Consider the following 25,437-nt stretch of genomic DNA (forward strand, 5'->3'; position numbering starts at 1 on the left):
TTTGTTAAGAAGTCTCATTCTCGGCAAGGCCCTCCCTGACCACCCTATCTGGCTTTAACCGCCCCCACTCTTGAGGCTCCCCAGTCCCCCTTCCTGCTTCTCCGTTCTCCATTGCACTTACCACCATCCAGCGTCCTTCATCTTCGACTCACATAATTTCTTTCTGCTCGCCACGGGAATATGAGGTGGGGACTTGGTCAGTTTTGTTCACTGCTGTATCCCCGTCACCCGGAGCAACGCCTGGCACATTGTAGACACTCAGTAAGTACAGACCGAATGGATGAATGAGCAAATACCTCAGTGACATACTACAAACAATTACATACTACAGATTCGTCTGAACCAGCCTCCTCCTGGTGGCAGGTGGGCGGCTCCGGTGTCCAGCTCACTAATGTGCTCGTTAGTTGAATTCTTCCTGCTCGTTAGCCCTTCTACTGGGACTCTTATTTCCCAAACCATGGGGATTTTAATTTCAGAATTTATACGTTTCGTTTCAAAATTATTGTTTTGTTCTTCTTATAACCGCCTGTTCTTGTTCCTTAACTTCCGCTTCCTGTTTCACGGTAGAATTCTTTCTTTGATTTCCTGGCGAATATTAAGGGTGCTTTTCCCTTATGATTACGGGCTTTCCTTCATTCACCGAGCATATTTTACTGAGTGTTGATTATGTACCAGCCACTGCTCTTGGCACTTGGGGAGCAGCAGCGAACAAGTAAGAAAAATCCTTGCCTTGGGCTCTGTGGAAGGATATGCCGGGGGTGGAGGGGAAACAGGCCAAGAAATAAACGAATATAATATCCTGATGAGTAGTGATCATGCCATGGAGAGAGACAGAGTAGCGTAAGGGGTAGAGTATGGGGGGCGATTTAGATGGAGCAGCCAGGGAAGACATTGGAAGTGACATTGGAAGAAACCTGAAGGAACGAGGCACACAGATGCCTGGAGAAAAAAGCATTCTGGGCAGAGGGAAGAGCAAGTGCAAAGGCCCTGGGGTAGGCACGTGCCTGGTGTGCTCAGGGAGTCATAAGGAAACCAGTTTGCCTGGAGCGGAGTGAGTAAACGAGAGAGTAGGATGAGAGTTATGGGACCGGAATATATAGATCTTTACAGGGTCTTGCGAAGAGGAGTGCCGTGATCGGGCACGTTTTAAAAAGATCTCCTGGCTGCTGTGTGGAGAACACACTAAGAAGTGTGCAAGGCTAGGAAGGCGGTCCCCAGGAGGCCGTTGTGTGGTCCATGAGGGTGATGACAAGGATCGGGTCCAGGACGGAGGGGCAGGTAGTGAGAGGTGCTTGCACTTGAGGTATGTCGATTCATTTTGGATTGGATGTAGGTGCTGAGAGAGGGAAAAAAAGATGATCCCCTGGTTGGGTGGATGAATGGGGAGGGGGCGGTTACTGAGGATTCAGAACACAGGAGGGGCGGGAGGAAGCAAGTTTTGGAGGGGGAAGTCGATGTGATAAAACCGACATGGCGAGTAGACACCCAGGTGCTGGCATCGGGGAGTGAGTTGGTAGTTGGGTGGAGGGTGTAGACTTGGCAATCCTGGAGGCCGAAAGGCGTTTCAAGACCAGGGCCGGGTGAGCTGATGAGGGAGCAACCTTTCACAGCAGAGATGAGATGTGAGGCTGAGCCTTTGGTCTCCAAGTTTTCGAGCTTAAGAAGAAGAGGATCCAGCGAAAGAGACAGTGCAGGCAAAGCCAGTGAGGTAGGGACCCAGGCAGCTCTGATGCCCTGGAAGCCGGAGAGGACAGTATCCAGCAGTCAATCACCGACGCCCATGCCGCTGAGAGGGGGCTGAGGCGAGGACTGGAACGACCGCTGGGTTAGCAGGTGGACTTGCCCTGCGACCTGGCCGTGCAGGCTTGCTGCGGAGCGGTGGGGGATCCAGGTGGGCGTGGCCTGTGCGAGAACTGGCGGTCAGGAAGCGGAGACAGTGGAGACAGACAACTCGTTCAAGGAGTTTCACTCTAAGGAAAGGTGATGAAGAGGCAGCTGAATGGGATCTGGTTTGAGTTCGCTAGAGTGACGTCAGTTGCTGTGAAACGCAGACCCTCAAATGCATAATGGTGCAAAGGCCATAGAAGTTTATTTCTCGATCACATAAAGTCTCAGACGGGTGTTGCCGATCGGTGGGCAGCTGTCCTCCAAGCGGTGTCTGGGGACGCAGGTTTCCCCGCCTCCTGGCTCTGCGAGGGGTGGAGGGAGTGGAGAATCCACCCGCGTTTTGACAGCTTAGCCTAGAAGTGACACATGTGGTTTCCACTCACACTCCCCAGGTGAGACGAGCCACAAGGCCCAACCTAGATGGCGGGCCGGGTGGGGACGCAGCAGCTGGCTCTATCCTGTGGTGGGGAAGCGAAGGCTACCCGGGTTCGCAGGATTGTGCCTGATGCCTGTTCTCAAGGTGGGAGGTACTACACCTTGCTTGGCGTCGATGCAAGTCCCCTGTGGCAGGAGTGGGGTTATTTGTGGGAGCAGAGTCCCTGACCGTGGGAGGGGACAGGATCCAGAGCTCAGATCTGGCACTTGGAGCTCCTTCCCGGCTGCGGGAGGCGAGGGCATGCATTTAGATGTGACGTTGGGAGGACAAGAAAGGCCAGTGGAATAAGAAGCGGGGCTGGCCTTTGAGAGTGGGGAGGAGAGGGGGTGGACCAGGGAAAAGGGTAGCATTGCAGTGGTGCCACTTGTGTTTCGCGTCCAATTAGGCAGGTGAGACCAGTCGGCCCAGTTCTGTTCCTCCAGCCACGTTTTGCTGCTAGGACCAGGCGTGGAGTGGACGAGGACTTGAGCTTGGCGGGGAGGAGACTTGGCCAGGTGACAGTGATGGAGAGAGACGGGGCAGATGCAAGGGAATGGCTGGAATGACGGTCAAGAGGGGAGTGAGGACAACGCAGAACGGGAGGCCACCTCGTTCTAGAGCCAGGTGGCATCATAGAATTGTCCTAGTCCAGGTATAGAGTGGGAGGCTGCTCCCAGGTATAGAGACCTGGGAGGCGGGCAGTTATTGGCCTAGATTATGACTGTGCGGGGTGAGTGATGGGTGGAGAGAAGGTCCAGGAAAATAGAGGCATGACAGTTGGGTCAAAAGAGATGAGGGGAGTGCCTTAGAAAGGTGTGGCGCCCCTGCCTGGAACTGGCTGCAGGGAACGTCAGGTATTAGTGACGGTGGGATGCATGATTCTGAGAGCGGCCCCAGGCAAGCTGTTTGTCAACGTGATTGGGTTTTGGAGGGGAGGACCTGGGGGTGCACTTCATGTGGACATCTCTCTGGCTGGATCATGATTCCTCCCAGCCCCAATGTCCTATGGCGACAGCAGCTGCCTCTGGTCCCAGGCCAGGCAGGAGAAAGGCCGGCAGGCGTGCCCACTGTCAATGACTCAGCCAAGGCCCCGGGTGGCCAGCAGGACTGGCTGAATCCAGGTGGAGAGCTGGAGGAGGTGGCAGCCACAGCCAGCTCAGTTTGTTCGTGCCTCCGGGGTCCCCAGAACCTGGGCCACGGTATTAATGTAGCATCCACTCTTCCTGTTAGTGATCTCTGTGGGCCGGTTCTTTGTGGGGAGACGGTACCACGGGAGGATGCTCTGGGCTGTCCCTTTGAAAGCATCTGCCAGCCTCCCTACTGCTTCAGGGACAAGGCCAAGGCACTGAACACCCTTCTCCCAGCCCACCTTCAAAGCCTTCGCTTTGCCACCTTCTTCATGCGGTCGGGGCCTCAGCCCCAGAAAGCGCTGACTCTTTCTTGAAATGCCCTGTGCCTCTTCTTCCTTGTTTGTGGTTTCTTCTATCTGTCCATTGCCGCCATCCAAACCCACCCCTCCCTGCAAACTTCTGCCTCTCCCTTTCCTGCACACCTCCAAACAGCCCCACCCACTGGAGGAGCCTGGAGCTCTTCCCTCTGTCAAGTAAGGCTGCAGGCGTCCTAAGGGCCGGATCTGACTCATCATGTCCCTGGCTGTGCCCAAAGCAAGATCTGGCACGCAGACCGGGGCTCAGGCAGGGCAGGGGAGAGGCCATGTGGTTTTCACAGTTTCTGTTTGAATACAGGCTCCTCGGCTATTGATTTCCTCAGGTGTAAAATGGGCATCATAGACCCCCTCTGCAACATCGTGTTCAGGACGAGAAGTCAGAGTTCCCTGGGTGTCATCACCTTCTCTGGTCACCTGAGTGTCAAAGAAAGGATAATTAGAGCCCCTGATACCAACTCCTTCTCCAGAACCTTTGAAGATGTGGCCTCCTGGGTGTTACTTGTTCCAAACTGCTGTTCTAGGCAGTTCTAAAAGACTGGGCCACTGCCTTCCTGGAGAAACACAGTGGCCCCACTCATCAGTACCAGATGCGCCTGCCCCAAATGTGGCCACAGGCTCAACTCGGAATTTCCCATAGAACAGCTGAGGGGTGCCTCAGTGCTTTATGATGATGATAGTGTTAGTGATGGTGATAGTGGTGATGATGAAGATGGTGATGATGATGGAGATGGTGATGATGCTGGTGATGGTGATGGTGATGATGCTGGTGATGGTGATAGTGATGATGCTGGTGATGGTGATGATAGTGATGATGATATGTGAACGATAATTTGATAGTGATGATGATACTGTTGATAGTGATATTCTTTGATGATGATACTGGTGATGTCAGGTGATGATGATACTGGTGATAGTGATGATGAAGATAGTTGTAGTTATGGTGATGGTGATGGTGATGATGAAGATGGTTATGGTGATGATTGTACTTAGTGGTCATTGCATCTTTATTATATGTTGGGCATGATTCTAAGTTCTCTCCTTGTATTAATTCATTTAATCCTTCCGACAACTCTTCCAATTATATATACCATTCTTATACCCTTTTTACATATGTGGAAACTGAGGCTCGGAGAGGTGAATCTAGGTCACATGGCTATTCTGTGACAGAATCAGGACTCCAACCTAGGTTGGTACAGCTCTCCTATCTATGCTTTGAACTTCCAAGGTTGGCTGAGGGCTTTTGATAGCCAAGGAGGATGCTGGGAGGCCAGCGAAAGCATCCCCGCCTCGGCACCTGGCCCCTCTTCACTCTCACTAGGGTCCTGCTGCCCTCAGATCAGTGGCCCCTTCCCTCATGTCCTCTCTTCCTTGAACCCCAGGGCTCCTTTCCCCTAGCACCTCGCTAGAGGGCACCCCGAATCAATCTCTATCACAGCCCCTTGGTGTCCAAAGCAGAGATCTCTTTACTTCCTACGGCTGCCAGCTTGGCCTCCTCTCCCCGTGGACCAGATTCTGACTTTACCTTTGTGTAGCCAAAAGGCCCAGGAGAAGGTTTGCCCTGAAAGCAAAGCAGCCTTCTCCCCTTCCCCACTCCCCAAGCTAACTTTTGGAGGCACCCATTTCTACCTCTGCTGCACGGCATGTGGCACCTGCCTGGTACACTGGAGGCCATCATCAACAGAACCTCTGCTTCCTGTCCCTGGCATCACTCCAGAGAAGTCATGGGCTTTGTCAAAATGCATCTTGCTGTGGTCCTCCTGCCGACCCCTGGGAACAGGTGGGGCCCAGCCACCTGCGTGTACCTGCTGCCCACGCAGAGCCTGCACGGCGAGGGGGCAGCTTCAGGCTGCTGGCTCGGCACCATCTCAGGCAGGTGGCCAAGGCTTGGGGGTGAGTATATCATCGATTTAATTGGCTCCCTTGTGCGGCCTGACCACAGCCGCTGTGCATTTCGGCTTCCCAGGAGCCCCTGGCCCCAGGTGCCCCTGGCCCATTGAACAAATCTGCTCTAAGTAGGTCAAGGAGAACGCTGGGCAGCCAGGCTCTGGCTCCTTCCTTTTCATGTGCCTGGCGGCTCCTGCGAGTCTAGCCTTCCTTCACCAAAGGGACTTTGCTCTCCTTGCTGTGTCAAAAAGATATTTCATGTTAAAATTCAACGGAGAGATGTTAACCAGCCGTCGGAACCAGGCTTGTCAGAGGGCAAGCTGCTCCAGCAGGCCGAACTTTGCCCTGCTCTGTGAGGGTCTTGCCCACAGCTGGCAGCAACCAGCTGGCACATTTTAACAAAGACGAGTGCAAAGACTGCCCCACCCCGAACCCCTGTGCCATTTCTCTGGGGCCTGTGCCTCAGGGTCCCTCTTCCGGGGGTCCAGGCCCAGCTGCCGGTCCCCATGGTTCTCAGTCTTTCCTTTACGATCCCAGCATCTTTACTGAATACGGCATATGCCGGTTTAGTGTACTCAGGAACACCTAGTCCTCTGCAGAAAGCTGTCTCTTTTTGATTTTGTGAGTTGCAGCCTATTCTTAAGAGGAGTGATTTTAGGTGGATGCAAGGACAAGCCTGGGAAGGCATGACATGGATTTTGACAAAATCCCTCTTGCTTTACGGGAAAACACAGTGGCGGGATTTGGGCAGCCGTGTGCAAACACACTGTGATCAGGAGCTTTCTTTTCTGCTTCTGTGGATGAGAAGCGCACAGCCTGAGATCAGAGTAGCCAGCGGTTGTAACAAACCCACGATTTTCCTGAAAGGAGAGGCAGGGTGGCCCGAGGGTTATGCACACACACTCTGGATTCAAATCCCTGCTCTGTCTAAGCTGTGTGGCTTCGGGAGAGGTGCTTAACCTCTCTGTGCTTTGGTTTCCTGTGTAACAGGGGCGATAAGAGTCCTGATCTTATTATAAAGCTCTTGTGAGGATTGAATGGGTTTATGTATATCACCTAGGACAGTCCCTGGCAAGCAGTGAATGCCTGATATCAATGTTATCATCATCACCGTCATCGTCATCACCATCATCATCATCACCGTCTCATCATCATCATCATTTTTTGGCGAGGACTGTGGGAGACACTGGAGAACCCCTGGAGGCTGACTTGAGAAGGGATCATGGGAGCAGGGGAGGCGATGGCAGGGTCTAGCACAGGGTCAGATCAGCAGGGACCTATGTCATTTGAAAGACAAGTTCCAAACTGTACACCATGGTGTGAGACTAATGTAAATCAGGATCAAAATGCAATTTGTCTGTCCACACATGACTAATGTTTGCTTGGTAGTTTTAACGAGGAACTCGTTATTTTTTGAGCAAAACCACCAGTAACGCAGATGTTGGGGGTCTCGACTCCCCGTCCATGCTGTTTGAGCGAAATGCAAGAGGTTTGGGGGAGGAGGCAGAGAGTGGGGCTTCCTGGCTCTTGGTTACCTCCTGTCCCCACAGGAGCCCGCCTGCCACGGGGCTCGTGGCTCTTCTGTGTTCTATCCTGTGTGGATCCATAACCTGGCACCCTTTATTCACACAGACACACGTGCGTGTTTGCACACATGCATGTACATACATGCACGCGTGCCTGTGCGCACACATGCTCGTGTCATTTGCCTAAGTCCTCAAGGTTCGGGGAGATAGAGGGTGCTTTTGCTGCAGCCCTAAGAATATCCATGCCTGGCAGAACTGGACAGCTTTATTTGCTGGCTGCCTTCGGCCCCTGGGTTCACCAGGCAACACCCCCACCCTCCCCTCCCCAGGAGTCGGTTCCTTCCGTCCTGTCTTGTGCTGCTGTTTCTCACCTTCCCCACGTGGCCCAGCTGAGGGGTTTTCCTGAGCCAGGACAGTTGTATCCGTGAGAGGAAGTCTGTTCTCAGCTCTTGGGACTGTACATGCTACATACCACTGGCCGGAAAACCACGGTGCTCCGTGAGACACCTCCTTGGGGACCCAGGAGAGCAAGTGGCCCCTCCAGCCTCCCGCCAAGTCGGGTCACATCAACCCCTGCTCAACCTGTTCTCACTTAGAATAGACCACCAGCCCCAGTGACCCGGCCCAGCCACTTGTGTGACCTCAGCGTCCATTTTGTCCCCACACTCATGCCCACAGGCTATACTGGCCTCCTGCGGAGCTCGTGTGGCATGGGGGCCTGTACTGGGAGCTGTCCCCCGCCAAACTATGTGGCTCCAGGCTTGCTTTCAAGCTTGATAAACATGTAAAGGAGTGAAAAGGAAGAAATCACAGCCGCGAGCAGCAACAATAAGGGTGTGTTGCAAATATATAATCTGGGGTTGGAAGAAGTGAGTGGCAATTCCGTGCTGGTGTCACCAAGAGCGAGTTGTTGAGGGACGTGGAAGTTTTTCATTAATGAGGAAATCAGGAGGATGGGGGACAGCGGTTGCCCTGCGTGGGGCGCCTACACGGGGGCTTCCACGAACTAGTGAGGCTCTGTTCTTAAGTCCATGGGCATTGTTTAATTGTAATGTTTAAATCTGGCTACAGTTTTCCGGAGGAAAATCGACTGCACATATTTAAGCATATAATTTAGTGGGATTCAACATATGTTCACACCTGCGAAGCCATCGCCTTCATCAAGATCCCCAACTCCTCCACTACTGCGATGTTCCTGTCTCATCCTTGAAATCCCTGCTTCCCGCCACGCCCACCCCCCATCCCCCCCACACACCACATAGCCCACAACCCCCGTCGCGGACAACCACTGCTCTGCTTTCTTTTCCTATAGTCTGCATTTTCTAGATTTTATGCAAACATATAAATTTTATATAAATTGTATAGATATATCGAAATTTGTTTACCCACTCAGCTGTGGATTGACATTTGGGGTGTTTCCAGCTTTTGCGAATTGCAGATAAAGCTGCTATGAACACATGTGTGCGAGTCTTTGCATGGGCGCACGCTCCTGTTTCTTTAAGAAATACCTAGAAGCAGAATGGCTGGGTCGGATCGTAGTGTGGTCAGCCTCTGTGTAACTTCTTAAGAAACCGTCTCGCCGTTTTCCAAAGCGTCATACCGTTTCACATTCCCACAGTTTTTCCACGTTCCCGTCAACACTTGGTCATTTTAATTTTTTGCCATCCTAGCGCGAGTGCGGCAACATTTTATTGTGATTTTAATGAGCATTTTTCTAATCACATGGCTCGTCTTTTCATGTGCCTGTTGGTCATCCACCTCTCCTCTTTTGTGAAGTATCCGTTCAAACCTTTGGCCTGTTTTTAAAATTGAATCGTCTTATTTTATTGTTGAGTCGTAAATATTCTTTATATATTCTAGGTAGAAGTCTTTTGTCAGATACAGAGTTTTCAATTATTTTTTCCAAGTTCGTGGCTTGCTTTTCCATTTTCGTTCATATTTTTGTGTTCTATTTAAGTAATCTTTGCCAAACCCAAGGTTGCTAAGATTTTCTCCCGTTTTCTTCTAAAAGTTTTGTAATTTTAGCTTTTACATTTAGGTCTATGATACATTTAAAGTTAATTTTTGTATATGGTGTGAGTTAAGGCTGAGTTTCTTTTCCTTCCTTCCTTCCTTCCTTCCTTCCTTCCCCACATGCCTTCCTTCCTTCCTTCCTTCCTTCCTTCCTTCTTCTTTTCCTTCCTTCCTTCCTTCCTTCCTTCCTTCCTACCTTCTCTCCTCCTTCCTCCTTTCCTTTCTTTTTTTCATATGGCTATCCAATTGTTCCAACATCATTTGTTGAAAGATTATCTTTTCCCCATTTAATCGATTTGGCGCCTTGGTTGAAAATCAATTAACTTTATATACATGGCTCTATTTCTGAACTCTCAATTCCATTATATCAAACCAAAGTTGTCTGACTTTTTCTTTTTCAGAATTGATTTGGTCGATCCATAAACTTCAGGATAAGCTTATCAATTAATATGAAAAAAAAAAAACAAAACCTGCTGGCGTTTGACTGGAACTGCATTGAATCTGTAAATTAATTTGTGGAGAACTGACATTTGACAATATAGTCTTCCAATCCATGAATGTGATATATCTCCCCATTTATTTAGGTCTTCTTTACTCTCAACAACATTTTATAGTTTTCAGTATACGGGTCTTGCGTTTATTTTGTTGAATTTATCCCTAGGTATCACTTTTTTCCCATGCTTTCGTTAAGTGATATTTTCTGATTGTTCCATTTCTGATTGTTACTAGCATACAGAATTCCAAGAGATTTTTGTATATTGACCTTATATTCTGCAGCCTTACGAAACCGATTTATTATTTCTAGTAACATTTTAGATTTCTTAGGATTTTCTATAATTATGTCATCTGCAAACAAAGACAGTTTTGTCTTCCTTTCTAATCTGTATGCCTTTTATTTATTTTTTCTTGCTTTACTGCACTGAGTAGGACCAATGTCCAATAGAAGTGGCGAGCGTAGACATCCTAGACTTATTGCTATTTTAACGGGAAAGCATGATTTACCTCTAGAACGTTTGACAGATGCCCTTTTTCAGGTCGAACAAAGTTTCTTGCATTCCTAGTTTACTGAAAGTCATTTATCAGGAACGAAGGCTGAATTTTGTGAAATGCTCTTTCTATTAAGATGATCACATGGTTTGTTAAAAATTTTGTTTGTTTACTTTGATTTTTGAATGTGAAACCAACTTTGCATTCCTGGGACAAGCTCCACTTGCTCATGATGTATCGTCCATATTGTCCATTTCAATATATTGTTGGATTCAACTTTCTAAATGTTTAAGAACATTTATGCCTATATTTGTAAGAAATGATTGACTTATACTTTTCTTCTTGTGTCTTTTTCTGATTTTCGGTATCAGGGTAATGCTGGCTTCATAGAATGAGTTGGGAAGTGTTATGTCTTTTTCAATTGTATGAAAGATTTTCTATAGAATTGGTATTACTTGATTAAATATTTGGCAGAATTAATCAGCGAAGCCATCTCGGCCTGGAGTTTCCTCAGTGGGAGGGTTTTAAACTAGGAATTCCATTTCTTTAATAGATACAGAGCTAATAATGTTATCTATTTCTTCTTGAGTGAGTTTTGGTAGTTTGTACCCTTCAAGAAATTTGTTAATTTCATCTAAGTTTTTAAATTGATTGATAAAATATTGCTCATGATATTCTGTTATCATTTTAACGTCTGTAGGATTTGTAGTGATATTTCTTTCATTTCTGATATTGGTAATAGGTGGTCTTTTCTCCTTTTTTCCTAATCGGTATGTCTAGAGGTTTATAAATTTTATTGATCCTCTCAAAGAACCAGCTTCAGGTTTCATTGATTTTCTTGATCATTTTTTATTGCTTAGATTTCTGCTGTTTGTTATCTCCTTCCTTCTACTTTAGATTTAATTAGCTCTCTCTCTCTTTTTTTTTTTTTTTAATTTCTTAAGCTGGCGTATTTGATTTGAGATTTCCTTCTTTACTCATGTAGGCATTTAATGATATACATTAAATTCCTCTAATTCTTGCTTCAGCTTCATCCCACAAACTGATATGTTATTTAAAGTTGTTTTCACCCCGTTCAAAATAGTTTCTAATTTTCTTTGTGATTTCTCCTCTGACCCCTGGGTCATTTAGAAGTGTGTTCTTTAGTTGGAAGGCATTTTCTAGATATTTCTCTGTTTTTTAAATTTAATTCCATGATGATTTAAGAACATACTTCGTGTGATTTGAATCCTTTTAAATTTATTTCGTGTGAAGGGAGGCTGGGGACCCATAGGGGCCGGTTGGTGGGGGATGTATGCTTTTTATCACAAGACACCAGGGGGTTTTAAGTAGCCAGGGGACTTGATTTAAGTTGCGTTTACTTGGTCTGCTGTGCATCAGATGTGAGAGAGGAGAACTGGGGTGCCCGGCCTGGGGAACCCGGGGCTGTGCTTTCTCTACATTGTCCAAGCAGAGTGGGCAGCTGTCTATAGCGTCTAGATCTCCAGAGAAGGCTATAATTTTGTGACAGGGCTGCAGAAGTCAGGGCACGAAGGGGTGTGGGTGCAGGCAAGGAGCCAGGTGTTCTGGAAAGATCCTAAAGCCGGGGTTTACCATGTGAATCTGAGTGTGCCACTCAACCTCGCTGGGCTTCGGTTGCCTCACCTCTCATACAGGTGGTTCGCCTCACCGATGCCATCGTCCTAACAACCTGGACTGCTGGGAGCACAGGGAGGGTCTCTGCACGAATTAGGAAAAGGCGACCCCTCGTGACAGACAAATAACAAAAAGTGCCTCTTGGTATGAGGCCTGCCTAAAACTAAGGTCCAATATTATGGGCTCCTTGACATCTAGGGAAGCCAGGAGGGTCTCAAATGGCCTAACCTCAAGTTTCTGCTCCTGTGGATGAGGTCTCCCAGCCAAACGACACTTCTTGTCAAGGGGACCAGGCAGAGTGTTTCATTTCCCTACCAACCTGTGGAATTGTTTAAATAAGCCCATCGCATCTTCCCATGGGAGCCAGGGGGCACCCCGTTCTCTTGACACTGCAAAGTCTCCTCCCACAGCCGTCCGTGCTCCACTGTTCCTGGGCACAGCCCCACGTGACCCCGCGGGGTACGCGGTGCTGCCCCCTCCTGGCCGTGAGTGTGTGTGATCGATAAAGTGCAGTCCGTCTCATCTGTGCAGTGTCAAGTGTCCTGCGTGAGGCCATCCCCGTAACCTCAGGGTAGGAAGCCCTCCCTCCCCAGACGGGGAAATAGGAGGCAATTAAAACAATCTCTTTCCTGAAGTGAACACAGCCCCTGTTTAGGGTAAACGTAGCCTGGGCTGGATTCCAGCCCCCACGTGGCTCCTGAGCTGGTGCCTTGGGGCAGGGCATGACCTGGACACCCATACCTGGCAGCTCTGTTCTGTTTGTGGGAGTCTAGTCTGTGCTAAGACCCATTCGCCCTGTCACCCACCCTGGGAGGTAGGCTCCATGATCATTCCCATTTCACAGATGAGGACTCTGTAAGTGACGAAGGAGAGATTGGAACCCAGGTCTGTCTAGACCCTGTCCTTGTCCCTCCTACAATCCATTCTGGAAGTTCAGAGGTGAAAAATTTGCAGAGACAGGTTCTGTGAAGTGGGGGCAGGGGACCTGAGTGAAAGCAAAAAGATGTGAGCCTGGCAAGGAAGAGAGGGGACCCATGTTGTTCATGAAGCGGGCCTGAGGGCAGCCAGGCAGGTGCCCGTGGGCTGAGCCAGGTGGGGAGTCTGACCAGGGTAGGGAGCGTGACAGACAGCCACACTGCCCACTCAGCCACAGCTGCCTGGCTCCTGCCACGGCAAACCCTCAAGGACGCCCGGGTCACTTTTTCCTCTGATTGCAGATGAGGCAATTTCCTCCGCAGGGATCTTTGGCCAAAGGGGCTCCACACAGGCGGAATTTCTAGAACCGGGTGCTTTCTGTAATGACCGCCTCTTGCCGGTTGCCCCTGGCTGCTGCCAATCTCCTAGAATAATCAACAGAGAGAGCGGTGAGGTGTGAGGACGTGGCTAAGCTTTTGGAGCTCGGAGGGCAGAACAGGGAGTCATGTCTCCTGGGAGTGTGAACTTGACGGGATTAGGGTTTCACTGATCACTGTGTACCCAAAGCATAGGACAGTGCCTGAAACATAGTTGATGCAAAACCAAAGTAAATTAGGTGAAAGAGGGAATTAAGGCCCAGCATCCTTGCTTCTCGGCTGGGTGTCCTGAGGCAAGTTACATCACCTCTGTGTCTCCGTTCTCTTGACAGTGAAATTGGACATAACAGCACTTGGCGAGGTTATTGTTTGGGTTAAATAAGATGCTCACTAAGCACCAGCTGTTGTTATCACTATTATCATGACCTTGGTTTCTGCTCAGCGTGAGGGCCCCCCACAAGCACCTCGCCCCAGACACAGCAGCTACACTGACAGTCCTCGCTGTGGGCCAGGCACTGTCCTTGGCGCTTGAATATAATTACTCACTTAAACCTCAAAACAACTCTGAGCCGGGTTGGATTTTTTGCTGCTGTTGTTGTCGTTGTTGACACCCCTTTTGCAAACGAGGAAGAAGAAACATAGAGGTGACTCTGGCTGTGAAATAAAGCCGAGGAACGTTCCCTCATTTCTTTCGTCTCTCCTGGAGGTCTGAAAGCACTCACTCACCTGTGGCTGTGTCTGCGCCTGGAATTCTCTGTGGGAATAGTTAACTAGGACGGCAAGACTGTCTCTCTCTGGTGTTGGTTTTTGAAAGAGGTAAATAACGTGCCCACATAGGTCGGGGCTCAGTCCCAGGCAGTCTGGCTGCAGAGCTGGGTCTGCGGCCATCACATTTTCCTGCCTGAGGGGTGATCTCCTTCTACTCGGGAGACCTCCAATAAGTCACTTCTCTCTGAGGCCTCCATAAACGCGGAGAGCAATCGTCTCCCCCTGGCGGGGTTGTTGTCAAGATTAAATGGTTTCAGAAACACAAGGCTTGTCACCCTCTGTGCCGCCACCGCCCTGAGCGTAATGTCAGGAGCTCTGAGCAAACCCTAGCCGCTAGCGCCATCACGATGACAAGCCCAGTCCGGCTCCTGCTCTCTCTGCCCAGCACGTTGCCCTGATCCGTGGGCTCTTGTAGCCCAGGGCTACATCCTGGCATAAGAGGAAGCCCATTTCCACTCCCAGGGGGCCGGGGGTCACTCACTGGTTTTCCAGGTCTTGGATGGTGTCAGGGAGCGGAAGTCCCCGGGTGTCCGGGAGGAAGAGCAGAATAAGGCTACCGGTGATGGCGATGACACTGTAGATGATGGATGGCAGCAGGGGCACGACCTGACGCGTTATCCTGATCAGAGGGCCTGTCACGCCCCCCAGCCGACCTACCGACTGCAGGAGGCCATCTGCCACCATCCTGTGGGAGGAGGGGATGGCCCAAGCCCCGGTCACCGTTGGCACTTGGTGGGAGGAACCTTACAGTGGCGGGGACATTTGGCTGGGTCAGGAGATGCCGGGGGAGGAAAAGCTGGGCCGAAGGGGTTGCTCCCCTCAAGGTGTCCCCTCACACTGCCTCCTCTGCAAGAGCCCACCCAGACTCCCATCCAGGGGCCTCTGCTCCCCGAGAACACCCAGCATCCTTCCCGGGGAACTCTCGAGGGCCCAGCCCATTCTCCCTGGTCTTAGGTCATTGGGAAGCTTGCCTCGGGGCTCCTGCTAGGAGTTCCCAGCTTGGGCTTTCTATATACCACCAACAGAATCAATATACGCACATGAAAAAAAAAAACCGAATGAAAGGAAGGACACGTGAGTGAGTGGGTGAGAGCCGTGAGTGAGGGAAAGCACGGGGCTAGGACTCAGGGGACCTGGGGTCCTCGCCTGCCCTTCTGACCAGTAAGTCCTTCCACACTGAGTCCTTGAGCCTCAGTTTATCCAACCATCTGAAGTGAGGGCAGTCTGACTTGAGGCTGCTGGTTTTCCACCTGTGTCCCATGGAGTCCTTGGGTTATGCACAGGTAACTCCGCTGGGATGGGGAGGGGCAGTGGGGAGCAAGCAGGGGTCCCCACTGCCCCCCAGAGAACTCTGTTTCCTTGCCAGGGTTCTTATGAGAGTCCGCCTGGGCGGAGGGTCTGTGTAGAAGAGGTGTCCAGCCACAGGCCCAGAAGCCACTGGGGGCCTCCCGGGATGGCCGCCTTTGGGCTGGGCTCTCAGGGAGGGCTGTTTTTTGGGGGGCACGGCTGAGGTGGCCTTCGGGGGAAGGAAGCTGGGCCACGTGCTCAGGTCCATGTGGACGGCTGGGTCCCCTCTGCCCTCTACTGTGTAACCCTGATGCCCAGACCTCCTTGCCCTCCCCACCGGCCCTCTCAGGGGAGTCTCTTTCTCTCCCGCCCCTGGGTCTGACAGACCCTCCTGGGCTCAGCTTGCAGCCCAGCCTACCGCAGCGGCGTCGGGAAGAGCTCAGACTTGTAGACAATTACGGTGGTTAAGGTCACAGCAAAACATCCTTTTCCCAGCACAGCGAAGATCACACGCAGGGTCTGGAAGTCTGGGCAGAGGGAACAGTGAGAGTAGGGGATGCTGAGAGGGTCTCCAGCCAGCCCGTGGGGGGGGGTGGGGTCCTCCCACACGGCTTCCTTGAGCTGAGAGCAGGTCTCAGGCAGTGCCAGGTGGGCAGGTGGAGGGCTAGGGGTAAGGTGCAGTGGGGAAGGCCAAGACCCCAGCCAGGTCTGGGATGAGTGAGCATGGGGGCAGCGGAGGGTAGCCCTGGAGGCCCGCCTCCTGCAGCGTAGCTGTTCAGGGCTCCTTGGGTCCTGAGGGCACTTCCCCTACCCATGAGGGAGAGGGTCATGCTGGGCCTAGGCCTGCAGAAGCAGCCCAGGGGTGTCCAGAAGCCTTCTAACTGACCCTCAGCCTGCTTGTGGGGACCGCTGGCATTTACAGAAAGTCGTGGGTGGATGGCAGGATCCCTCACGAGGAGGAGGAGGAGGCCAAGGTCCAGGTCACACTCCAACTGTTCCTGCCTTTCCCCCAGGCTCCAGCCTCCAGCCTTGCAGTCTGGTCCAAGCCCGGGCTCTGTCACTCGCTAGCTCAGGGATCTTGGGCGCGTGACTTTCCCACTCCGAATCTCAACTTCCTCAGGAAAATGGGCAGAGACTCTGGGGTTTGGATTCCTGAGATGACGTTGTGACGGTAACAGACTTAGCAGATCTGGGACAACGGGCCACCCATCCTTGGGGCCAGGGGAGGGGAGGAGGCCAGGGTGGCAAGTGCAGTGGGGTGGGCAGGGAAGCAAGGGCCCCAAGCAGCCAGTCTCTCAGCCTCCCTCTCCCTCGGCCCTGGCTTCACCTTGTGGGACCAGCACGTTGCCCAGGATGAAGAGGCCAGCCATGGCCAGGAAGCTGGCAATGAGTGTGCGGCGGCTGAAGAACCTGAGCAAGAAGGTACAGGTGGACCGGCTCAGGAAGTCCATGACCCCGAAGAGGAACTGGAGGAGGAAGATGTCGCTCCCCAGGCTCTGCAGATCCAGCACCAGCCCGTAGTAGGAGATCATGACGCAGAAGCTGCAAGGCGAGGCCAGAGGTCAGGTCTCTGCCCCACAGGGGACTGGCACGCCTGCAGCACCGCCTTTCACATAACCTGCCCCAGCAGGACACAGCCAACCCTGAGCTTGCCGCTGCCAGAGCCTGGGAAGCCTGTCAAATGCGGGTCTGGCCGTCCCAGACAAGGGCGGCGATGGCGCTGACCTCATTCTTTCCTGGTCTGGGCCTTGGGCAGAGGCCACGACCCATGATCTGACCCACCCGGCGGGGGGTCGGAGGGCTGTGTCCCGGACACCCCCACCCCCACCCCCACTCCGTCCCCTGGCTTCGTCTTCAGAGCCGTGTCTGGTTCCTGCTGTACTAGCCGTGAACCTGGGCCGGTCTCCACCCAGCTCTGGATGCTGGTTTCTTTGTCTTGAAAGATGGGATTCATGACAGAATAGAGTCTGTGGAGGATGCTGGGCTGTCCCTCCTTCGGGATAGAAAGACTTATTCCCAGCCCCTTGGAGGGTCTGCCCCTCAGCTGGGGAGAGCACCCCATGACAGGCCTACATGGCCAACCACTCAAAGGGCCACCCAGCTCCTAGCTCCCCAGGGCCGGGCTGGGGCTTTGCTGTGACTGCTTCATAGGACTCCTCCCCTGCCCCCTCCTGCTTCTCACCCCCTTCCCCCCAGGAGTTGATCCCAAGAGCCCTCTCCAGGGAACTTCTTGCCCACTGACCTCCACCTCAGTCTGCTTCCTGAGGACCCCAGCCACGGGGTCCCGAGCAGACAAACTTACAGAACCTAAATGTCCACCGTTTAGAGATTAAATCGGGATCCATTAAATGAAGTTCTTCTCCACCATTTTTCAAATCCATCCGCATCCCAGCCTCACCTGGGACACTCAGCTCGCCCTTCCCCCGCCCCCGCCTGCAGCACCACCTGGCGGCTGCGCTCAGTGACATCTGCCGCCAATGACCGCAGAGTGAAGCTGCCGTCCTGACAGAAACCACAGTGCTTCCCGAACTCTGTGAAAGTGATGGGGACTCTGGAAGAGGCTGACACGCCAGGGTCTAGAGCCCCAGCTGGCAACAACTGAGTTAACAGCCGAAGCCAAGAAAACCCAGGAGGTTAGCCGCCTCACAGCCTGCGATTTGAATTACAAAAGATGCAGGGCAGCCCCAGAGAGAAGCCAGGAAGCCTCGAAGGCGGTGGAAAGAATGACCCCGGATGTTCCCGGCAGGGGGCACTCCTTCTAATTTGTCAGAAACTTAAGCCAAAAAAAACCCCACAAGCATCCGATCCGTTCTCTGTTCTAAGATGTAGCAACTGTGTGCCGTGATAACCCATATGTGGTTAAATATAGCATAAAGTAAATGTTTTCCCAATAGTCAGTTTTATTTCAAGATAAGTCCCAATCAAATCTGATTCTGGCTTTTCAATATGTTCTTTTGGAAGTCACTTTAAGTGCATTCGTTTTATTAAGAAGCCTTTTCTTGGTCCCAGGAGCCCTTGGGCGCCAGGACAGGGCCCCCTGGGATGGGGTGAGGATTCTATGCTCCATGTGGGGCCTGGCAGGTGACATCTGGGGGAAGAGTTAGCTTAGCCTGGGTTCAAATGCCTGCTCATCATCTTGGGCAAGTTACTTGCCCTGCCGGGCTCCATCTGCACATAGGGGTGTAAATGAACTTGCTGCGTGGGGTTGCTCGGAGGGGTAAGTAGGTGGTCCCACACACTTAGACCTTCGGGAGTGTGGCTGTTGGGGTGTGTTCCAGGCTGCCACACAGTGGTCCTCTCCAGCCACTGCTGGGTGTTTAGCTCTCTCGGCCCCGGCCTGACCCGGCCCTACGCTCCAGCTGGCTTCCTGCAGGAGGAGCCAGCCCCCAGACCACGTCTGCACAGACGCCCTCTCCCTGCCTCCTGGGGGAACTGCCCGCCCCAGCCAGAAATGCGCCCCCCTGCCCCGCCCCTCCCCTCCCCTTCCCCCACAGGAGCCATGATAGGATACCTTACTATGGACATACAGCTACTTCTCAGGCGGAGGGAAGGCACGCGGAACAAGTCCAGCATGGAATAGCGGGTCTTCCCAGAGGCCAGCTCTTCCTTCATGCTGGACAGCAGCACCTCCGGGAAGAACAGGGCCACAGTAAGAGTTGGGGCAGTGGTCTCGTCCTACCCCCACGCCAGGGAATGGTGTCCAGAGTGGTGGAAGAGCCTGCAGGGGGAGGGCGGGGCAGGGATGGAAGGGGTCTCTCTGCCTCCTGCCTGAGTTTCTTCCGCAGCTCTGGCTCTCTGAACTGCAGGCTGCAGGATACTCTGGCAGTTACTACGCCAAGTCCCACCGTCCCTTCTCATTCCACGAGGCTGGCATCGGGGCACGCCCGCTCCAGCCACATTGCGTCCCAAGTGCCCATCCAGTCTCCTCCTGAACCTCTGGGCCCTGCCAGCCCTATGCACAGTTCGGTCCTGGTCAGCTCTAGCTTGCCTCCTCCTGGAAGCCTTCCCTGATCCTCCCGTCCAGGGGGCTCTGCGTCCTCTAGTCTCTCCCACTTCTACTTCCTTGAAACAGCTGCCATTCAAATAAGAACATCCTGTTTCCCCAAATATACTGAGAAGCCCCATGAGGTGAATGCACAATGTATGTGGATTAAGGCGGTGAACGGCCGCGGTGGGGGTGCGGGTTCGTTGTTGATAACGGCTGTATTGTCCCCGGTGGTGGTAATGGTGGTAATGATGGCGGTGGAGGTGATGGCCCCAGCGCTGGTGCTGATGGTGTTTCGTAGAGATGCCGATGCTGATGTTCATGATGGTGCTGGTGAGGCCAGCGGGGGTGGTGGTCTGCTGGTGGGGGCTGGGGTGTGGACAGTCGTAATGCTCTTGATGACGGTGCCCATATTAGTGGTATTATTATGGGCGGTCGTGATGGTCGTGGTGTTTGGGCCGATGACGGGTGAGTGGAGGTGTGTGGGGACAAGCAGCAAGGGTGGTCTTGGAGGGTGGTGATGAGGGCGGTGACGGTGATGGTGATGGGGGTGGCAGTGGTAACAGAGATGGTGAGGGTGACAGTAATGGATGGGGATGGCATTGGTGGCGTTCACGGAGGGGCGGTGGAGTGGGAGGTGGTGATACTGGTGATATCTAAGTGGATGTCCTTTCTATGTCCCGTCCCACACTCTGGGTCACAAACAGCAGCAGCTCACCTCTCTGGTCAATGTCTTTTTGACTTCCTTGTGGCCGTTTATCCTGGCCACCTTTTTGAGTACCTGGAGCGCTCGGTCTGGTTTGCCTTTCATAATTAGCCATCGCACAGATTCCGGTAGCCACCTGTTAGAGAAGCAGGTGCTTGGCTGGGCCTTTGCTTTTTTGGTGGGTGCTGGGTACGCCCCTGCCCTGCCACGGTCAGAGGTGCGGGGTGGTGGGCAGCAGACCCCCCAGCTGCAAGGTGAGCAAGGAGGAGGCGGCCGCTTCTCCCTCTGCACACAGAAAACTTACAACATGCTGAATTAGAAGAAAACACACATTTAAAACATCCCCAGGCAGAATGGAATGGGTTTATAAACTAATCTGCTTCTTCCCAGCCTCCGGGCAGTTGGGCAGGGAAAGGGTCCCCCTGGTGAAAGGGACAGAATTTTCCCAGCCCATAGGATCTCAGCCCTGTTTGCAGAGAAGCTAAGAAAAACTTCTGGAGGCAGTTTGACAGACAGCGGTTAAAAGAGTCAGCCTGCCTGGGTTCAAATCCTGCCTCTGGCATTCACTGGCTGTGTGGCCTTGGGCAAGTCACTGAACCTCTCTGGGGCTTCAGTCCCTCATCTGAAAATGGTGGTAACAATATCATCGTCCGCATCAGAAGAAGTGTTAATACACATATGGTGTTACTGACAGAATCTAGGACATACCCGATCGGTGTGACCGGGGCGCATTGATTAGTGTAATTACCACTGTCTTCCTCCTGACTTACTGATCATGTTCGTACAAGAAAATTCCATGTGGTCAGTGGCTTTATTTGCTGATCGTATCCCCAGTGCCTAAAACCATGTCTGGCAGGCGGCAGGAGTGCAGTAAATATTTGAGAAGGAATGAAGGAGCCCTTGTGATTCTCTACCTCACTGGTCCCCAATCTTTCTGGTAGCAGGGACCAGTGTTCCTGAGAGAACCTAGTGCCTGATGATCTGAGGTGGTGACGCTGGCGCTGGGGAGCGGCTGCAAATACAGATGAAAATTTCGCTTGCCCGCCACTCACCTCCTGCTGTGCGGCCCAGTTCCTAACAGGCCACGGACCGGGGATTGGGAACCCCTGCTCTACACTCCACAGTAGACGTACCTGGGCCCGGGTGAGCTCAACTCTGACTCACAGGCACAAGAAAACTTCTGCGGACATGAATTTGTGTTTGTTTCCCAGTATCTCTTCCTCCAGTCCCCACCCAAGGAGATATTTCCAGACCTTGGAGATTTCTGTAGTGACCAAGGTAAGCGTGACAACATCTTTCCATATGCGATGCTGGTCCTCACTGACTGGGATGCCCATGGGCTCCCCAAGTGATGTGGGCGTGAGGCTGGCAAGCAGCGGGGAGCTGGTGCCAATGTGGGGGCGGGGGCCGAGGGACAGCACCCTCAGCTGCAGGCCCAGAGGCCAGTGGGCTCAGAACTCTGGCTGAAATGCCTATCCTGGAACTCTGAATCCCCAAACCGCCCTCAGCAAGGTCTCCATTCCCATCACTCCTTTGCACTGCTCTTGGCATCTTGGGGCCTGTGGCCAGCCAGGGTGGTAGCGGGGAGGGGAGCCCTCCAATCCAGAGATGTTTTCCCCAAGGGGAAGATGCCCTGCCCTGCACCCACCAGGAGATCAGGAAGAAGGCAAAGAAGGGGGTCGACAAGGCCAGATTGAGGGCTCGCCAGTCTCGCAGGACGAAGGCCAGACCGCCCAGGGCCATATGGCCTATGCCGTAGGTACATCCCAGAATCGTGACGGTGAGATCCACCCATCTGGTCGTGGTCCACTCTACCACTGAAAGGCAGAGGCATGCAGCTGAGGGCCACACATAGTGGCCTTGGAGCCCGTCTTCCCCACCTCCCATGACTCACCGAGTGTGGTTGTGGTCATTAGGACACCAGCCAATCCGAAAGTACTCAAGAACCGGAGGCCACAATAGATGAAGAAATTGGGGGCAAAGATAGTGCTGGTGTTGGCCACGGCCACCTGCAGGCAGCACCAGCTCAATATCGGCTTCCGCCCAAACCTGTTTGAGGAGGCAAGCACAGTGCGGGGCCTGGAGAGGGGTCCTGGGGACTTGGACATAGAGGCTTGCCATTGGAAGGTTCAATAAAGCCGGGGTGGCTGCTGGAGCCCCACATGGTGCCCGCGCCTCAATGCAGGCAGCACCTCCTTCTCAGAGCTCCCAGGAGCACGAGCGGAGGGTGTCTGTCATGACCATGCTCTCAGCGGGCGGGCATAGCCTCATGGTCAAGGATGGGCTTTGGCATCAGATGCCTGGGTTTGAGTCCGCTCTGCCCTTGCTGGGTAACCTTGAGCACGCAGCTCAGCGTCTCTGAGACGCAGTTTCCCCATCTACAAAACGGAGGTGCTCATGGCGACATGCCCGATAGGGTCGTTGTGAAAATCAAGACCTTGAACGAGGGGACCTCGTAGCCAGGAGGCGGAGCACGAGTGGCCTCCAGCAAGCCAGCCAGCTCCTCGCCTGGGGCCGTGCATAGTGACAGGAGCTCCCAGGAGACGCCCCAAGGGCCCTCAGCCTGGGGCCGCCACCCCAGGCCAGCTTAGCCTGAACCACAGCCCATGTTTAGCTAAGTATGTGTTGGTTCTGTCTGAGGGATGTGGGCAAACCTTGGCCCTGCCTATCTGAGCAGTACCCAGGAGCAAGGACACACAGCCCAGACCTGGGCAACCCGCAGACTGATTGCTTCCTGTGTGGATGGCCCCTGGGGAACCAGCGATGGCTACACGGTGGCCAGTTCTCTGAAAATGCTGGACCATGTCCCTCCCTGCGGCTCGGGCTCCCTGCCACGCTCAGGATAATCTAAAGCCCACAGATAACTGCAGCTCGGGACCCCCCCACTGCGCCAGGCTCTAGCCCGAGCTCTGCAGGCGACTGACTCACTGAAGTATCACAGCAACCCCACAGGGAAGTGCCAGGGTCCCCACTAACGGGAGGGAACCGAGGCACAGAGTAGCAGCCAACTCACCTGCGAGGAAGCGAGGGTGCTGAAGGCAGGAATGGGGACCCCAGAGCCCGCCCTGCCCGGAGAAGTCAGGGAGCCACCCAGCCAACCATGCGCTGCCACCCGGGCTCCCCGCCTTCTCAGAGCTGCGCCCCGCGGGGACGCACGATAAACAAGTGAATGGGTGCCATCGGAGCGGGGTGCTGTGACGAGGGGTGCGAGGCAGGGCCACAGCAGTCCGCTCGGCCAGGGGCAGGATCTCCAGCTCCTGTGGCCTGGAAGGCTCTCTGAGGAAGCGGCCTGGGGCTCAGGCCTGTGGGCTGGGCACACAGTGGCCCTCAGGGCAAACTTGCAGGTGAGGCACCTGCCTCAGGAGGGGCTCAGGGAGGGGAGGAATGGGGAGGAGGGGGAAGAAGGGGAAGGAGTATTTGTATTTCATAGTATGTCATATACTTGGAGTTCAAAAAAAGGGCGCTCTGTTTCTCCCTCTCTGAGGACGGGGGCGCTATGCAGCATCTGGCACACAGTAGGCGCTCCGTAAAGGTTGGTACGATAGCTGAAGGACAGAGAGCAACAGTGCTCAGGGCGATTTCCCACAGTACAGCTTAGCCTGCTGTCGGGTTCTTGGTCGTCACTGCCCTCTGGGGACCTGGGACTCTTGTCCACACCCCGAACCAAGGGAGCCGCCTCTCTTAGGGAACATAGACACTTATGTGACATTTCCGTACCTCTGTCCTCATAATGCTCGTTCTGCCCTGAAGGAGCTGGGAGGGGAGGAGCACTCACCAGTAGGAGAGCAGGCCCCAGGCTAAGAACCCCAGCAGGAACCCGGCCATCATGACGCCCTGGCCCATGGGCTTCAGGTTCTGGCTGGCGCACACCAGGCCCCACTGGAAGAGAAGGAGAGGGTGACAGCCTGGCTCGGGGGACGTAAACTATGGTGCCAGGTTGGGCGTTCCCAGCCAGGAACACCTGGTCAGCCTGGGTCCTGTGGGTTTGGCCACCCACAATGGGGTCCCCTGACCTCTAGGGCCAGGCAACAGAGGCGGGGGGCAAGTGCCGGCAGCCCGCCTCCATTCGCAGCCAGTGGCATGGCATGAATGTGACAGGGCTTTGCATCTGACGATGTGACGGCCACTGCAACTGATGGCAGCTGTGCTGGTGACTCGACCTCAGGCTTGAATTCTAACTCTGCGGTCACTGATCGCAGGTCCCGCGCACCGTGGCTGTGTGTCCTCAGGCAAGTTACTTAACTCTCCGAGCTTCGGTTTTGTCCTTTATTATATGAGGACAATCACAAGACCCACCCCGTGAGATTGTACTGAGCTTGTGACTACAGAGAAAGCACTTGAACAAGGCCCCTTAAAGGAAACAAGAGGAAGGCTCGCTCCGTAGTCATTACCGGTTTAAATGGCGACCGATTCTGAATCTGCCGGCAGAATGTAAAATCCTGGAGGCTCCCTGTTAACCCCGGAACCCTTGTCCCAGACCAGAATCCAGGCCACCGCAGGCAGCCGGTAATGCGTGTTTACAGAGTAGCATATCGTTCCATAGCAGTGATGGAGGCGATGTGACCCCCTAACCACAGGCGGACGGCAGCCGCTGGGAGGCCAGGAAGGAGGAGAGCTGCAGGGTTGGCGGGGGGAGGCCCTTACCTCAGCCACGATGGTGGAGGAGAAGGTGCTGAGGTCGTAGACCCAGCCGTCCACGCACGGCTCCGTGGCGGCCTCGCTCCAGTTGGTGGCTGTGGCGTTGGGCTCCAGGAGCTGCCACTGCAGTTGGCGGAAGCGGCGACACTGGTCGGGCTCACGATTGGGGCCTAGTGGGATGGAGACGGCCAGGAGAGCCTCGGGGGTGAGGTTTGTGGGGACCTCAGAGCCATTGTCCAGCATGCGCACCCAGCAGCGGTGGCCGGGGGTGGCGGCCAAGAAGATATCCATAAGCAATTGGGGGGGTATGAAGCTCGAGATGAGGAGGATTGTGAAGACCTGCAGGGCCTGGAAGAGGCCCATGCCCCCGGCTCGCTCCAGGAGCTCCGAGAACGCCATGGCTAGAGCGGCCGGCTCCTGGGGCGCGTCTCCTTGGGGTCGAGGCATCTGTCAATTGAGTGTCCGGCCTGCTGCGGGGAACCGCCAGCAAGCACAGGACCCGGGTCACCGGACCTGCCCTCGCTCACCTCTCCGGCTGGGTGAGCTTGGGCAGCTGTCCAGAGACCCGTCGAGTCAGTCCTGAGATGATCCAGCTGCTTCCAAAGAATGACAGTGTGACCACTCAACCGCTCTACAGAGAGGACGTGGCGGGGGGTGGGGGGTGGGGGCAAAGCTCACCGTGCCCAGGCTGCCCGGCTCTCTAGCACCAAGAGCGAAAGGGCAAGTCGATTTTTAAAAAATAATAAGATGCAATGTTGTGATGTTACTGGATTACAGTTGCGGGAGAAATATCGAGTGAGCCGTTGCTTCATCACCTCGATTAAAGTTTAATCTCAGTGTGGGCTCCTGGGTGAAAAAGGCAGGTTCGGCCGGCCTATCGCATCCCTAAATCTTAAACCTTTGGAACCTGACACATGTGGCCCTTGAAATCAGGGAACTGTTGGCCGAACCTCCACTCACACTAGAC

The 25,437-nt window shown here is 53.6% G+C and overlaps 2 protein-coding genes across 3 annotated transcripts in view; both read right to left on the reverse strand.

Annotated features, from left to right (window-relative positions):
• The window catches only part of SLC22A12 (solute carrier family 22 member 12), a 6,553-nt gene extending 6,412 nt beyond the window's left edge, over nt 1-141 (reverse strand). Inside the window, 1 exon segment of the mRNA XM_039860201.1 lies at nt 122-141. Within this exon segment, the coding sequence (XP_039716135.1) occupies nt 122-141 (20 nt within the window).
• Nucleotides 142-11,057: 10,916 nt separating this feature from the next.
• SLC22A11 (solute carrier family 22 member 11) lies at nt 11,058-25,133 on the reverse strand. 2 transcript variants are annotated; one of them, XM_039860193.1, is made up of 10 exons: nt 24,477-25,131; nt 23,608-23,711; nt 21,727-21,881; nt 21,481-21,649; nt 19,845-19,968; nt 18,653-18,768; nt 16,469-16,683; nt 15,560-15,668; nt 14,336-14,539; nt 11,058-13,134 (listed from the first exon to the last, which is right to left on the reverse strand). In XM_039860193.1, the coding sequence occupies exons 1-10, from the start codon at nt 24,915-24,917 to the stop codon at nt 13,071-13,073; spliced, it is 1,701 nt and encodes a 566-aa protein (XP_039716127.1). In that variant the 5' UTR covers nt 24,918-25,131; the 3' UTR covers nt 11,058-13,070. The 2 variants fall into 2 exon arrangements, with proteins under 2 accessions (XP_039716127.1, XP_039716128.1); XM_039860194.1 differs by lacking the exon at nt 11,058-13,134 and adding an exon at nt 13,162-13,917 and having other exon boundaries at nt 24,477-25,133.
• Nucleotides 25,134-25,437: the final 304 nt, after the last annotated feature.

Source organism: Pteropus medius, unplaced genomic scaffold, assembly GCF_902729225.1.
Source record: "Pteropus medius unplaced genomic scaffold, Ma_sr-lr_union100, whole genome shotgun sequence".
In the NCBI taxonomy this organism is placed as follows: Eukaryota; Metazoa; Chordata; class Mammalia; order Chiroptera; family Pteropodidae; genus Pteropus; species Pteropus medius.

Excerpts from the sequence above, each read along its gene's own strand:
- SLC22A11 (XM_039860193.1), bottom strand. The coding sequence starts at position 24,917 with ATGCCTCGACCCCAAGGAGACGCGCCCCAGGAGCCGGCCGCTCTAGCC. Across the intron at positions 21,650-21,726 it reads AATGACCACAACCACACTCG|TGGTAGAGTGGACCACGACC; the intron begins GTGAGTCATGGG and ends TCTGCCTTTCAG. Across the intron at positions 14,540-15,559 it reads CTCTTCCCGACGCCGCTGCG|GATGGTGGCAGATGGCCTCC; the intron begins GTAGGCTGGGCT and ends CTCCTCCCACAG.